The following is a 17,775-nucleotide window of genomic DNA, read 5'->3' on the forward strand; positions in this document are numbered from 1 at the left end:
AAGTTACAAGTAGAAGAGAAGGACAACTAGGTGCTGAACACTTTGCAAAACCGTAGAGTAGCTTGACAAATGGAGCTAAGAGTACAAGGGCGAGATGAGGTCATCAAAATGACAAAAAGGGTGGCTATCGCCTTGCAGTCAGAGTACAAATATTTGACATAAATAATTGAATAAAAACAAAGATCTTTGTAATGCTCATTACAGGTAGCATGTGGCTAATTCTACTCAGTGCTCACTAAAAGTAAGTAATAATTTAACAACTGGATATGTGAAGGGGTGTCCTACCTCTGGGATACCTCTAGGAATGTATATATATTTAACTGTCTGATAATAAAGTGCTTGAGAGGTTTACTTCTCCCTAGAGAAGAGGACAGAAAAAAGTGAGAACCACTGCTTCGGTGCAACCTTTAGTACTATATATGTGGTGTTAAATTAACGTTGGTCCTAGCACGGCAATTTTAACGGAAGCTATACTTAAAAAAGTTGATGGTTTATTGATTTCAGCATGACTACCATATTTTAACGAATATATATTAATAAAAGATGGGTACAAGGATATGAGGACACTAAAAATAAAAGGGTACTCTGGTGCAAAATTTCAGTGCTATATACAGTATGTGGCTTTAAAGTAATGTCAGTCCTAACACAGAAACTTTCACGGAAGATGGGTTTAAAAAATTTTGTTGGATCGGTTATCATTTAAGGTAGCTTAAAGAATTGCCGACCTAATGCTAACAGAAGGGTACCACAACCGATGACGACGCTCAAAATCAATGGACACACCCACCATTGTTCATGGTATGGCTGGGTTGCATTTGAGTGTATCTCGCCTCTTTTTGAAAAATCACTTTTTTTTTAATGATAATCTCAGTCTTCGCCACATAGCTAACTATGACTAAGGGGTCGTGCCAGTGTCGTGCAGGTTTTTGAAAATCTAAAAAGAGGGAATGAAAGCTGTAGAGTTACCGACACTATAAGGTACATAAAAGTGACAGTGTAAATGCAAGCACATACAACAAAGCAATCAACCACATAAATAATTCTGCATTTCAACTGGAAATATGTTCATGCAGTATAGGGAGTGAAATGTATGTTAAACAGTGAAGGATCAGTGAATGAGTGGACAAGGGTGGACAAAGGGGCATTCAAACACAAACTACATTTGAATCAGTCACTGATGATAAATCCAAGAGCTAGCATGCTACACAATATGTGACAGTTCAGTCCAATTCCTTGAAAACTCTAACACCATCTTCAATTACACCCAGACAGCAGATATGTTTACTAGCACCTCTGCTAAACAACATGATGACATACTGTCTCAACATTGCCTAGTTTATCCCGAATGCAAAACGACGAGTAAGGATACAAATCCATTTTAAGACATTATAACTGTATCGTTACCCTACAATTCTTCAACAACCAGGCACTATAGCTAATTATTACATCAGCATGTTGACAACCTGGCTTGTCATGCTAGTATTCAAGTTATTATGAATCACTTTTAGGAAACATTATGAGAAAATAGCTTTAGCATTCCTCCTAACCACACCATTTTATTTTAATCAAATTGTGTTCACCAAGTAGCACACAGCCAACACCATAACATACAAGCTTTTTAGCCATGATGCTACATTTGCTCCCAGGACTCATCCTTGAATGGAGCCATCTGTGGGCCAACATGATGATTGCCACCTCTTAAATATTTACAGTTCCTGATTTTCTTAGTGAGTTAAGTAATGAACTAATCCCATAAAATAGCTCATTACATGTAACATGATGCTAATGCTACAGCATACCACCTCAAGGCTTAATGTAAGTAACCATTTTACTCTGGGGTGACATTGAATGTTGGTGAAAAAAAGGGTTTTAGGGAAAGGCTTGTGAGTAACCAAACATAACTCAGACGGTATGTAAGCATGTTAGCTAACATTTTAGCTAACTAACAGGTTAACTTCGATGAGACCCATTTGCAAGGACTGTCTTGCTAATTGTTTTACCGAGCAAGCAAAGCTTAAAGGTAAAAGTAACAGTAAGGCTTTAAAGTAACAGTAATACTTTTAGGTTGATATTACATCTAATTATAAACCCTCGTTAGCTAAACATTTCCAATCTACAAGTAGCAAATGAGCTCATGCTGTGCCTGCAGTCAAGCCAGCATGCTCTAAGATGCTACTGATCATTGCCAACTAGTTTAATAATTCAAACAACTGTAACATGATAGTTTGATAATCATATCTCATTAAAAGATCAAATCAAAGCAGGTTTTTTTGAAGTAGCTAAATTGCCTTTAATCTTAGTCAGCTGGCAAAATGCAAAAGTGGACCTTATGAGATAGTTAGTGAGCCGTTTTCACACTGCTTGAGACAGGAGAGTGATTTTAATTTTGTTTTTCTGTGGAAGCTTTTTATGCTACTCCACTTTTTAGTTAGCAATATCTTGAAAATAGAGACAGCAATGGAGGATGCTAACAAAACAGTACGGTACGCCCCTGGCTTACAGCTAAAATGTAGAATAAGATGTTTTTTTGGCCCGTCGTCACATCATTTCCCCCACCATATGCAAGATGAACAACAAATGTTTTAATGTTCCCAAAAACGTACAACATTCTCGAATTGTGCATTGTTCAACGCTGGTCTGCTCATGGCTTGCGTCACTACATCATAAAATTGCCGGTAGGAGCAAAACTATGTAAACCGTGTATACAAAGCTTTCCATTATTGAGAAATATAAAGAAGAACATAAATATACAACATCATTGCTGGTATGCAGTTGTCTGAACTCCAACCCACAATGCCTTTATCCGTCTTTGCTCAATTCTGAAGCTCGTGTGCTCTGTAAATACTTTGTGAAATAGTGTGATACCATACTGATTTTGTTAGTTATTGGTCCCAATCCTTGCTGTGATGGCAAATGTAGGAGCAAAAATATGATAGCCATGGATACAACGCTTGCAATTAGAGAAATACAAAGAAGAACATAAATATTTACTCTTAAAAAGGTGTATGGCTGTAACCAATCAGCAATCGGGACTATTGTGAGGAATAAGGTGCGTGATCGAAGAAACACAGTTTTTCTAGTGATCTAGTGTATTTGAATTTTACTAGCTTGCGGCTAACCATGTATTTAGCTAGTTAATCAGATGCTGTAGCCAGTGTTACATAGCTTATCTGACAATTGCGATGATTTACAGAGAGGCCAGAAGAAGACCTGTCCATTTCCACGTCAACACAGTATTGTCTTATATGTAAATGTTAAACAAAGGGGCTTATGGTGCACAGATTAACCTCGGCTAAACGTGTTAGCTCACATTTACATGAGTATCTGGTGAAGTGGTCCACATGCGGTTGTGCTGCATGCTCAACCCACACAAATCAATATAGGTCTGTATCTCAGTGTTTGAGTGGGTGAAATCATGATTAATAAACTTTCAAAATGAGGGTAGTTTTTCTGATACAGCATTGACCCACCAAAATAAAAAAGTTACAAAAACAAAAAAAATAAGAACATGGAAAGCTGACTCCACCAAGGAACATGCCTTCTTTTACTGTATTCGGAGCTCAACAATTAGCCCCAAAATTAAATAATCATTAGTTCACCCCACACCTAAGCAAAAGACAAGCTAACCCCTCCAATCAAGCTACCACTTAACTTACCTTTCATGCCGAACTTGGAACGCCGTCCATATTTGTTGATGAGCACGAACAGGACAAGCAGGAGGACGCAGGCAAAGCCCGCCAGGCCCACGGCGATCGAAACCTGGACCAAAGTTGTATTAGATCAAGGTTTTAACTGTGTATTAGATACACGTTCAGGGAATGAAAAAATGAGCAGTGATGTAAAATAAAAACAGGAAATTGTCGTAACATAAAAAGCAAACTCACCCCAAACGTGTCCTCATCCGGGCGGCCCGAGTCGGAGTCTGTTGGCGCAGAGGGGACTGCAAAACACAAGCACAGGAATTAATCATTAGAATGGAGTTTCAAGTTAGATGAGATGCCGGCATGCAGGGAGCTACAATAACAACACGTATAAAAACAAAACAAAAAAAGCAAAAGAAGCACTGCAGAGTTGTATGTATTTTAATAGTGGTGAACCTGCTACTTTCATATACTCCTCATTAATATGAGAATTATTTTTGGACTCCTTTTTAACTATGAAGAGCATCTCATGGGGAATAATGTAATCGTACTTACTTTGTCCTTATTAGTGAACAGCTCAACAAACTTATACAAAAAGTGATCTTCACTCATGTGGTTGCGATCCATTATGCCAGATTGCATGTTGCGGAGAACATGGCGCGGAATGGCGCACTTTGGGAAGCCTTGTGTCTCAATCTTAGCCGATATTAAATTTTTGCCTAAAATAAACTGCACTTGTGTGGCTGCAATCCGTTATCCCCAATCAGATATTTTGCTTGAGTGGGTACAGACATAAGGCATGTTTGAAGGGACGCCTAAAATAAGATGCACGGTTTTGGCTGCGATCATTTATCCTTAGTCGACAATTGCTGAGGACTGGGGCCCATAGAAAGCACATTCGTTTCATTGGTGTGGTTCTTTATTTTCCTCTTTTATTCCTAAAATGTGCATTGGACATGTGTCCGCGATCCGTTATACCAGTCCACTATGTCTGCGAGTGGGGACCGGCAGAGAAGTTTAGTCAGGCCTTCCTCTTGTCAATATTTTCGCCTAGAAAGAATTTACCTCGAGTGGCCGCAAACCATTATCCCCACTCTTATATTACATTAAGCAGTGACCTACAGAATGCACTTTTGGAAAGTGTAACATTCTAGCCTACTTTACTGCACAATACAGGGGATTCTGGTTAATCGCAATAAACAAGATATTACAGTATTATGTTTCGGGAATATTTAAAGCAAGCAGTCTACTTACTGTCAATCAGTCACTTGCACAGTATATGTAAAGGTAAAAGATAAAAGTCATGATGATCAATTTTGAACTAGTTATGCTAAAATAATTTGCAATGTTAAAGAAGACGACATACTGATTTGCAAATAATTATTAATGATCAACTCATGATAGGGAAATGTCCGTTATTAATCATTATAATGAACCATATTAGGATGAGCAGTTCTGAATTCAGAATTAGCTGTGCAACTATTATATAACAAGATTCACTTTGCTCATACCTCCATTTCTTATCTAGGCCCAGGAAGTCGAGACCCCATTAGTGGGTGATCCATCTTTCGGACTTAATACAAACACTTTTTGCAGATCCATTTCAACATAGAACAGTAGTTATAACCAGTTAATATGATTTAGATCTTATATAAATATGCGTATGTGCACTCTCTTATCATAAAATACACAATTGAAATCTGACTAGAAACTTCTTTAACAACGGTTTTTGTTTCGTATCAAAGACATCTTTTCTTTTTTTAATAACCTAATAAACAGGCTATTCTAAATAAATTATGTTGCAAATTCATACAGAGCAGCTTGAAAACAAATTTTGTTTAATAAACAATCTCACCACTGTAGCAAACATTACAATCATGACTAACAATGGTGTGATGAAACCTAATGCCTCATGTGTCGTCTGCATTCCTAGTGAACTAGTGGATAGGATCCGGCGCACTCCCCGCTGTGATCCTGGTTTGATTCCTGTTGCATCCGATTCTTATGAATTTTTTAGGGATATATTTCTGAGGCTTCTCTGGAGAAACAACCTGCGACAGAAGTGGCTGGTTGTTCTTCTAAAAAGCCACAGTGAAGAGCATTCTGGCACACTGCGTCACTGTGTGGTATATTGGGAGTGCAGCAGTGGAGAGGAAAACCATACAGAGAGTAATCAACACAGCCCAGAAGATCATTGGCTGCTCTCTGCCCGGTCTAAAGGACATGCTTGCCTGCGATATACATATATATATATATATATATATATATATATATATATATATATATATATATATATATATATATATATATATATATATATATATATATATATATATATATATATACATATATATATATATATATATATATATATGTATATATATATATATATATATATATATATATATATATATATATATATATATATATATAGCAGAGTCATCAACAATAAAAAACACTATTCCCGCCCTGGCCACCACCTCTTTGACCTGTGGCTCTTTGGTAGAAACTACAACTCCCTCAAAACAAGGACAAACATGCTCAAAGACAGCTTTTTCCCCAGGGTCACCACACACAACTAATAAAACGTAACTTGCGATTTATTTTGTTTTTTTAATTTTATTGCTGCGAAGTAAAACTGCGGAAAAATATACTACTGTATGAAACTGTGAAAACAATTACCTTGTGACTTATTTTAAGGATTTTGTTACTGCTAAATGTTGTTGCACTTCCTTTCATTGCACAATTCTTACAATGCACTTATTTTTCATTCACAAACATTGAACCATTAATATAACTTGGGCCAGTCTCTAGCCACTATGTCATCAATATTGTTTCCATCTTTTATTAGGATAGTCTTGTTTTTTTTTTTTCTCTTTAGGTCTTTACTGCATGTTTACCCTGGAGTGCCGTGTCTAATCTCACTGCATACCATGTTTGCTACGTTGGTATGAATGGCAATCAATTCAATTCCGACCAATCAATGTAAAAATACTTTTTTCTTTCTACAACCCTAGCCCTTACTGTAGTTTTAATTCAATTTGTCTAATACTCTGGTGTGCCCTATATTTTGAGGAAATAAAATAAAAATAAAAATATCGCAAATTCATTTTATGGGGGTGCGCCATATTATCCAGTGCGGTGATAGTGCGGAAAATACAGTACATATACAGCTGTGGTCAAAAAAATTACATACACTTGTGAAGAACATAATGTCATGGCTCTGTGGTCAGACGAAACAAAAACCGAACTATTTGGCCGAGCGATTTGTTCGGAGGAGAAAAAGCTGAGGTCTTTAACCCCAAGTACACCATGCCTACCGTCAAGCACGGTGGTAGTAGTATTATGTCATGGGGCTGTTTTGCTCAGAGAGAGTAAATGGGATAATGAAGAAGGAGGATTACCTTCAAATTCTTCAAGATTACCTAAAGTCATCAGCCCAAAGATTGGGTGTTGGGCGCATTTGGTTGTTCCAACAGGACAATGACCCCCAAAACACATTAAAAGTGGTAATGGAATCGCTAAATACGGCTAGAATTAAGTTTTGGAATGGCCTTCCGAAAATCCTGACTTAAACCCCATTGAGAACTTGTGGACGATGCTGAAGAAACAGGTCCATGTCAGAAAGCCATCAAATTTAACTGAACTGCACCAATTCTGTCAAGAGGAGTGGTCAAAGATTCAATTAAGCTTGCCAGGAGCTTGTAGATGGCTACCAAAAGCGCCTAATTAAAGTGAAAATGGCCAAGGGACATGTTACCAAATAGTAGCACTGCTGTATGTATATTTTTGAGCCAGCAGATCCGATCACTTTTTCTGTTAACCCATAATAAAGTCATAAAAGAAGCAAACCTCATGAATGTCCATCAGAGATGTAGAAATAGCTGAGAGCCATGACATTATGTGTAAGTAAACCTCTGACCACGACTGTATTTCCTTTTCACCGCAAATTCACTTAAACTGTGAAAACTAAAGTACCGGTAACAATTTATATCATTTACAGATATTCTGCCTTATTAGACATCGAAATGATTGGGAATTATACATAGTAGTTGTCATATTTGGTTCAAAGGTCAATTGTCAAAGAGGCACAAGGAAATTAATGAGTGCCTGCAACAGAGATTTTTTTACTTTTCGGACCTGTAGCTTATTTCAACGCGTTTCGTCAGTGTCTCATTGTGCTAGTTATCAATGACAAAGGGGCCCCCAAATGGTTACCCATCCCCACGTGGTCTCATCGCAAAACAGAATGAGGTCAAAGCGGCACGATACAGGTGGAACGCAGTGAAGCGTTTGAAGGAGCGGCTGAGGGGGCTGCCGAGGGTAAGACAAAATGGCCTGAAGCCAGCGCATCACACACTCGTTCGCGCTTCTCGGTATGGCAACGCGCTATATAGCCTGCCCCCCATTACACCGCAACCGCAGCATGACCATTTGCCTCATCTTCTCCAGGCGGCCTGTCATTTCTGTTTCAGACCTCGCTCACCTTGATGAGAATATTTTGAAAATAAGATTCAATATTTTTCTTTGTGTAGGGATGGGGAGGTCAAGTTGTAATTTCATGGAGAAAAATGAAAGTGGACTACTTTATGTGAAACCAAAAAAAATGTAAAGTAAGTACCATGAAGCAACAAAAAAGAACTCAATTCTTTTTAAAAGAATGTATATGTACTGTGTTATGGTTTTCAATATTTATTAACCATTCACTGAAGAATAGGCATTTGTTTTTTTTAATCAATTGTATTAATCTTAACATTGGATGTATTTTTAAATGCATGAAAATGTGATTTCCTTGGCGTTTCCTGTATGCTTTATGTGTTTGTTTGTTTTTGAAGATACTACAGAAGCATTCCTCCCAAAATCCCCAAATCCCTTTAGAAATCATATGTTAAAAGAACACCATGGCTATAGGTAAAATCCCATTCCTTATAATATACAAATATGTCAAAATATGTGTTTTTTATCTGTTTGGAATGAAGAACCCTTTTAAACCCAAAATAATTCTATTTTGACATGACATTTTTGCTAAGAAGAATGTTTGTAATACCATGGTTGGTTTATTTTTATACTTACTTGTTTTGTGATATTTTTTAAAAAAAAGAGAGGTATGCAATATGAATACAATTTTATGTTTATTACACATTTTTCAAAATTAGCGTTTTATTTGTTTTGATTATGCTTGTGATGAAGAGTGCCTGGATTCCTAAGGTGGTTCTTTTCTTTCTAATATTGGACACATCATAGATAAATGCTATGATGCAAGGGTTGGTTTATCAATTTTTGGTTTGGTTGAAATAAAAAGGAGGGGATCAAAAATGTACTGATATACAAAAAGAAAAAATAAAGTAAAAAAAAAATAAATGACAAAAATTAATGATCATTTTACACGGATAAAAAATACCATCAATTAAATTATACTTACATTCATCGTTTCTCATTTACAGTATAGTTTCTTGAAATTAAAATTATTATACAAAAACAAATTTAGATCTTGTGGGTTTTTTTCTTATCCCTTCACAGTAACCTTCTGCATTTTAGTTATTTTAACAAATTGACAGAAAAAAGTCACGATAAGTATAGTTTAAATTGTTAAGTTTTGACAAGTGAAATTTCAAAAGAAACACTTGTAACTGTACAGGAAATAAGAGGAAAGCAGAAAATGTAAAACATAAGTCCCATGAAGTGGGGCTGGGTAATACTGGGAATTTAAGTACCCACCCGGTCCAATCCAAATAATTACAGGAGCGTACCGATCAATACCGATCTTATACCTTTTGCTTGTAGCTGTAATGATCATTGACCAATCGAACCCCACCCCTCGATATAGTTTATTAAGATAAACACAACACTAATATTTTAGACACTAAAATGGTAAACAACTACAATGCAAACTTTAACAGTATAAAGAATCAAACTTATATTTTATAGTTTGCATGTTCTCCCCGTGCTTGTGTGGGTTTTCCTCCGGGCACTCCGGTTTCCTCCCACATTCCCACAACATGCATGTCAGGTTAATTGGTCGGTCCATACTGTCCCTAGGTGTGAATGAGCGAGTGAGTGGTCTGTCTCTGTGTGCCTTACGACCGGTTGGTAACCGGTTCAGGGTGTTCCCTGCCCACTGCCCGAAGGCAGCCGGGAATCGGCTCCAGCGCCCCCGCGACCCTACCGACGATAAGTGGTGCAAATAATGCGTAAATGGACAATGATTGAGAATTTGAAAATTATAACGTATTATAATCTCACGACCCACGGACAACATTATACAGTAGTGATAGTTAAAATGGGAAGAAAGGTTCGATCTCAAGACAGTAGTATCAATCCAATCCAAGTACTTGCTCAATATTGATAAAAATGATATTTGGATACATCTGCCCACCCTTACCATATGGTCAACAAAAGATAAAGCTTGGACGCCGGACAGCAAAAGTATAATCAAATCACGCAAATAACAAAAAACAAATTACAAAAGACGGTAATAGGTTGTAATGTGTAAAAAGCCCAAATTTGATTTTATAATATCTGATATTTTCATAAACAGTCAGACATTTTAATTCGCTGTCATTGAAATAAATGAAGCAGGGTCATTCCGACCCAAGCGCCTTATTCGTCACGGCTTTAATGCCTGGGAATAATGAGCACCCGATGAGGAAGAACGGCCTGACGTGGAGATGGAGGAGCGTGGCCATGAAGGTGAGCTTGGAACGGCCCACTTTGTTTAAGCTGTCAGCGCACACAGCAGGGGATGACACGCACAGTGCACACTACGTTTATAATAATGCGCATGCATAATTGGTACAATAATTGGATTGATTCGTCAAAAAAACGGTAGCAAATTGATGTCTATATACAAATATGTATACATATATATATATATATATATATATATATATATATATATATATATATATATATATATATATATATATATATATATATATATATATATATATATATATATATATATATATATATATATATATATTTATATATATATCTCATCTCATCTCATTAGCTGCACCGCTTATCCTCAGTAGTGTCGCGGGGGTGCTGGAGCCCATCCCAGCAATCATCGGGCAGTGGGCAGGGGACACCCTGAACTGGTCGCCAGCCAATCGCAGGGCACACGGGGACAGATAACTCACTCGCTCATTCACACCTAGGGAAAATTTGGACCGGCCAATTCACCTGAAATGCATGTTTTTGGAATGTGGGAGGAGGTTCCCATGACTTGAACTGTGCCGCACATGCGCTAACCACTGCGCCGCCGTGCTGCATATATATATATATATTGTTTGTCAAAGCTACAGTTACATTTGTTTATTCTGATTGTAATAAAAATATGCTTAAAATGCCAGGGCAGTTCTATTTTGACTATTAAACACTTGCTTAAGGAATTATTTTTTTAGTTTTTTTTTTTTTTTTAGTTTGTTTTGTTGAATATATAGGGGGTCATATGAGAAGGAAATCATTTGTTGTTTGTCGGTCAAAATTATTCTGACATTTGTTTTTATTCTGATTGCAATGCGTATAATGTCACAGTAGTTCTATTTAGAATTATTAACGCTTTGCAATGAAGAATGCTTACAATACCAGGGTTTAATAGTTTTTGTGGAATAAAAAGTGGGACATCATAAGAACATATGTTAATGGTCATTATACATTCGTCAAAATTGGTGTTCCATTCGTTTTTATTTTGCATGCAATGAAGAATGCTTGTGAGGCAAGAGAAGTTTCATTCAATTAATAAATACTTGCAACAGAAAACACTCATAATGCCACGACGTATTTATTTCTTTTGTGGAATGAAAAGGGAGGACTATAAGAATTAAAAAACATTTGATGTTTATTATACATTTGTCAAAAATAGTGTTACATTTGATTTTATTATGCTTGCAATGAAGAATGCTTTCACTGCACTGTGGTTCTAATTTCAAAGAAAAATGTTTATAATGACAGGGTTAGTTTATTTTATTTTGTTTTTGTTAAGTAAAAAAAGTCGGGTAGTCAATAAGAAAATAATTTTGTGTTTACTGTACATTTTTCAAAATCAGGTTTTTTCACCTCCCATTGAAGATTGCTTATAATGCCAGGATAGTTCTATTTTGATTATTAAACATTTGTAAATACGAATGCTTACAATTACAGGGTTGGTTTATTTTGCTAATCATCAAAATCAATTATCAATCATTTATTTAGTACTAAATACTGCTCAAAACGTTTTAGGTTTATAAAATGTGTCTTAGACTTTTGAAAATATTTGCAAGAATAATAGTCTGCAATCATCCAAACATTTTAATGAACATAACATCCCTCTTAATTTTTCTGCACAATTGTGTGGTAACTATTTTATGCCTATACCCTTTATTGCTCATTCTTATATTCAGCTTAAGATAAAATTCACATCAAAATCCTTTCTTATAAAGATAACCATAAAACATACGATCTGTAAATTACTTTAAAATTGACTATAAATCACTTTTTTGTATCTTATAAGGCTACTAATGAAAAATACTATTACTAATTGCCACTGGAGAAGACGATGCTAGTTTTCAGTCAAGAACACTACACTCGCTTACAAAATAATGGAATGTAGAAGCAAAAAGTGAATCTTTAAAAAATATATATTTCTCGTTACAGACAAAAAATGAAAAAAAAAAGTTACTAGTTTTCGTTTAAAATTGTTAATTATTTTGTATACACTTGCAATACCAAGTAGATAGTAAATAATTGGCATTTACGGTAGAGACCATTGATCTGTCCATCAATGATGGAAATTTAGAATACAGCGTGTAAATAGTTTAATTTCCTGGAAATATTGTCGTTTGAAAAGGTTTTGAAATGCTTTTATTGTTATGTACATAGATAGAACCAATCGAACTGTAACTTATGTGCTAACAAAAAATACTGTGGGGAAAAAAAAACGAAAGAAAAAAAAGGACCCGATGAGTTAAAAGTAACTTAAGGAATCCATGTTCCATGTTCGTTTGGACTAGTAAAGCTGCATTTATATCTTTTTTTTTTTTTTTTTGTGGACATATGCCAGTACGTGTATTCACCGATGTTGCTCCCAATACATTCACTTTGAGAACCTTTGTTTAAATGTTTGAATCATTTCTATTTACGTTTTAAAACACGCCTGATGTTAACAAGAGACTAATTTGCTGTTAAGTGCCCTTTCCTAGAGATTACAGAGTAAAGTGTAGAACAAACTGCTGCCATCAAAAACTCACATGGAATTATTTTCTCGGAAACGGTTCAAGACACAAACACGACATCCTTGAGTAGAGAATCCGAAATGAAAAAGATTATAACTGAAAACATTCCACGTCCTTTAACAGACGATCAAACCTACAAAGAAAAAACAACCAAGGGGGCATTGACTATTTTAAAGAACCACAGACTTAATACCTCCATGTTGACTATTTGATTGAATGTGTGTGCGTGCGTGTGTGTTTACGCGAAAGCAACACCAACAAATAACCAAAAAAGCACTACTACTTGTACTACCAAATGAAAATCCAATCTATGCAGGTTTACATTTTAGAAATACTCACCTAGCTCCACTACGTCTGCAAAGAAAAAAACAAAGAGAGTCATGCTGTGTGCGACAAACTGACAAGGGGATACTGTGGTGCCTTGGTTTTTAAACGCCTCCCAACACTCGATCAAAATTTGATACAAAAATGCCTTAGCTTTCAACCAGATTTCAGCTTTCGAATGAGATAATTCTGGAGTATGACAGAACAGAATCAACCATGGTGGCAGCGGTGTATTCGACTCAGAAGCGGTTGTGTGATTGAGTTTGCCCAGTACATAAAGTCTGGAGAATACGTTCCGTAGCGAGGTTTTAATTGCGATGAGATCAGTCTTTCTTTGGAAGAATACAGGTATGTGCATTGCAAAAGAGGGAACAAGATGCCATCACTCGTTACTCCAAAGGTGTGTAAATTGTACCTAAAATGATTTTACATTAAGGAATAATTATTATTATCTATTACATTTACATAAAATTCTTATACACACACCCCCATGTTTAGGACTAAATTGCTAGTGTTTTGGCAGAAAAAAATGACTTTTCCTAGGGCCTTGAAAAGATCATGAGTTTACCATTATTTCTTAAGGGAAAATACATTCAGGCCACAACGTCTAACTTAGAACGGAACAAGTTGGAAAAGTGATTAAATACATGTTTTACTGAGAAAAACAAAGACCATTCTAATGGTAAAAATACATGGAGATCAATACCAAATCTGACATCCACCTCCAACCTGGAACGGATTAAGTTTAAAAGCTGAGGCACCACTGTATCAACCTTGCATTTTTGACCATGGCGTGGAATTTGCTGGCCATTGTAGCCGTTCAAAGCCTCTATTACGCCAGAACAACCTCCCTAAATTTAACTCTGCTTGTTTGAGGACGTACAAAAGAGCTCTGGCCACCTAAGAATGTCATGCAACTCACTCAATAAGTCATTTTATTTTTAAATTGTGTTGGTTGTGTGTGGAAGATCGGGTCTCCTTTCTTCGGCTGAGGTGTTTTTTCCTTCATGAGCATTTGGAAGAAATGTTCTCCCCAAACTGCACATGTTTGGAAAATGTCTAGTTTTCAGCAAACCTTAATTAACCAAATTAATTTGTGCAAACATCACACTAATTTGTTCCTAAACATGTTCAACTGGGAATCTTGTGTTTTCTGTTAGGTGATGTTGATAAAGTTGGCAGGGGTAAAATGACCAGCACTCTAAAAACACTAAAATGGGACCAACCCAACACTTGGGTCATTTTTACCCATTTTTCTGGGTCGTTGTCCTTAAAACAATCTGATTGTTGGACTTGTTGAAAATAAAATGACCCATAGTGTTATGTTTAAGTTTCAGAATAATTGTGTTAAAAAAAACACCAAAAAAATTGCCACATTTTTGTGGGAGTTGAATATACAAAAAAAAACAGTGTCAAATCAACCTTATTATTGCCTTGGTTCATTTTTGACCCAAGCTTGTTTTTAACCCAGCTATTATTAAAGTAAGGAATTGCCACTTAAATGTATATGTTAATAACCACTTTGCATTAACTCCCCCAAGCCATACAGTAGACCCCCAGGACACGACATGAATCCGTTCTGAGGTGATGATCACAAAGTGAAATTGCCGTATTACAGGAGATAGAAACCTATAACATTTAGCTTAGAATCTCAAAACAGTATTTAGTAAGTACTAGTTATGTGTAATGTACATTGATAAAATTTAATAACATTTCATATATATATATATATATATATATATATATATATATATATATATATATATATATATATATATATATATATATATATATATATATATATATATATATATATATATATATATATATATATATATATATATATATATATATATATATATATATATATATATATATATATATATATATATATATATATATATATATATATATATATATATATATATATATATATGTACACATTGAAAATGTTTGGTGTAACAGAGCCGGACCGGTCGAGTGGATGCATAAATTAAACGACATAACAGTTATAAAGCAAACTGATTTTAAAACTCCCAATTTTGGGGGATTGTTATACCCGTGGAAGACTTTGTTGCTTTGATTATATACTTAATTTTAATAATACTCTTGATTGTTGAACGGTTAGACATCTGCAAATCAAGGGTAGCAATTAGTGTGCCTTCAAGTTCAAAAGAATAAGTTCCCAGGCACCAATAGATGGTGTCTCTGATTAAAAAGCTAAAACTTGAAAGGCCACTAACAGTTTTTTAGGCTACTCCTCATGCCTCTTGGGGCCTGCTAACTATTAATAAAGATGGCCTTTTGGTTTAGTGCCGGGAAACTCGCTCGAGATGCTGTATCCCGGGGTTCGACTGTATGGATCCAATAGTGATTTTTACCAACCTTCGTCATCAATGCCGGGCGCCAACAGGAAGTGTCCGTACACCGTTTTGGTGACTGTGCCAAGTGAGTTGCTGGCCTCCAGGGTGTAGTTGCCATTGTTGATGTGTGTGGGATTCTGGAAGGTCAGGCAGCCCTCCAGGTAATCCTGGTAGAAGTCCATCTCGGTGCGGATGTACTGGTTTTGCAGGATCTCCTTGTTCTTGTGGAACCAACGCAGCTTCGGGTGCGGGTAACCTCGAACTGTGAACTCGATGCAGGTGTCGTGTCGCTGCTCGGGCTCCGCCAGGCGAAGGATGACTGGGGGAACTGCGAAACAAAAACAAAAAAAAAGGGAACACAATACAATTATCACATTTTTTAATTCTTGAAATCAACTATGTATCAATTGGCTGATATACATTTTTTGGGCTAAAAAAAAGTTTTTTTGTGACTGGTTTACCACAACTGGACAACGTTCTTATGAATATGTTCAACAATAAAGATGTACACAACGATATACATTTGATTTTGCGTAACTGCTTTCATTTTTTGGGACTTTGACCAAAGGCTTCTCACATGTGATTCAATTGAGATCATTTTGTGTTAAATGTCTTAAATCAGGGGCAGCACGGCAGCGCAGTGGTTAGCGCTTGTGCGGCACAGTTCATGTCATGGGAACCTGTCGTGGGTTCAAATTCCAGACTTCCTGTGCGGAGTTTGTATGTTCTCCCCGTGCTTGCGTGGGTTTCCTCCGGGCACTCCGGTTTCCTCCCACATTCCAAAAACATGCATTTCAGGTGAATTGGCCAGTCTAAATTGTCCCTAGGTGTGAATGAGCGAATGAGTTGTCTGTCCCTGTGTGCCCTGCGATTGGCTGGCAACCAGTTCAGGGTGTCCCCTGCCCACTGCCCGGAGATGGCTGGGATGGGCTCCAGCCCCCCCCCCCGCAACCCTAATGAGGATAAGCGGTACGGCTAATGAGATGAGATGAGATGAGATGTCTTAAATCAATACATGTTAAAACATATAATAATAACATATAAGATGTCATGGATGCATGCCACAAATGTATGGAGTAAAAACAATAAATTGCTAGAATAAAAATAAAATGATGATTTGAAAATAATTGGAATCATTTTGAGAAATACAATACAAATACAAAATTTACAATTATGGTTAAAATAAGTGCATTTTTTACATTTTCTATACTCCTGGTTTAGAATGTAATTTTTGGCTGCTCATATATTTAAAAAGGAATAGCAGGTATTGTTTTATTATTAAATGTAAATAACTTTAACTTTTTATATACTGAACAGATTTAAAGTCGACAACATGATTTACCCGGGGGAAGTGATGACACATCGGAGACAGGAGTGCGCAGCACTCGGCGGGATGACGAAAACGACGACATGTTAATCGAGGAACTCATGCAAATATTGCGTCCACATCTTCTAAAATGTTACAAAACTGCAAATTGGGCATATTTTGAAAGCAGTCATGTTTAATAGTTTGAAGGAAACAATTGAGTCAGTCATATGTGTAATTTTTCTTTCATTGACCATTTCAACATACATTGAAAAAAAATATATACATATACTGTATATAAACCACTCCGCCAGGGTTTCAACACCAAGATCAGAATTTGAATAATGCTAAAAAAAATATTTCTACTTAGATCCAAGCAAACTGTATTTCACCCCCAAACTCAGAAAGTTTTTAAACATCCCCAAAGACTTCCGCTGACATTGTTTGGACAACCCCGAAAACTGCAGCAGCAGACTAAATTTAAGCTATTTTGATTTACCCGAGGGAAGTGATGACACATCGGAGACAGGAGTGCGCAGTACTCGGCGGGATGACGAAAACTACGACATGTTAATCGAGGAACTCATGCAAATATTGCGTCCACATCTTCTAAAATGTTACAAAACTGCAAACTGGGCATATTTTGAAAGCAGCCATGTTTAATAGTTTGTAGGGAAACAATTGAGTCAGAGGGCCTCTCAGGAAATCAAGTGTGAAATGAAACAACCAAGTTCTAGGTACCGTTGAATAATTAAAATAAAATACAAATACGGCAACAAAAAAGGTTTGTGATCAGATTTTATATGTGTAGTTTGGAGAGCATGTATGACTGTGCAGGTTATGTGCCCCATATCTGCTATTGGTCGACATCAAATAATATGCTGTTCTGCTATTGGTTTTCCTCAAAACATTATAAAGACGCCGAT

The 17,775-nt window shown here is 36.3% G+C and overlaps 1 protein-coding gene across 2 annotated transcripts in view; it reads right to left on the bottom strand.

Annotated features, from left to right (window-relative positions):
* The window catches only part of ntrk3b (neurotrophic tyrosine kinase, receptor, type 3b), a 355,088-nt gene that overhangs the window by 140,875 nt on the left and 196,438 nt on the right, over positions 1 to 17,775 (bottom strand). The window contains exons 8-11 of one of the 2 annotated variants that reach the window (XM_088333994.1): positions 15,566 to 15,871; positions 13,196 to 13,210; positions 3,885 to 3,940; positions 3,657 to 3,759 (exon numbers count right to left, since the gene is read on the bottom strand). In XM_088333994.1, the coding sequence (XP_088190120.1) occupies positions 3,657 to 3,759; positions 3,885 to 3,940; positions 13,196 to 13,210; positions 15,566 to 15,871 (480 nt within the window). The remainder of the gene's footprint in view (positions 1 to 3,656; positions 3,760 to 3,884; positions 3,941 to 13,195; positions 13,211 to 15,565; positions 15,872 to 17,775) is intronic. The other variant, XM_088333995.1, reaches the window with a different exon arrangement.

Source organism: Urocampus carinirostris, chromosome 4, assembly GCF_059441175.1.
Source record: "Urocampus carinirostris isolate Australia breed hairy pipefish chromosome 4, RoL_Ucar_1.0, whole genome shotgun sequence".
NCBI lineage: Eukaryota > Metazoa > Chordata > Actinopteri > Syngnathiformes > Syngnathidae > Urocampus > Urocampus carinirostris.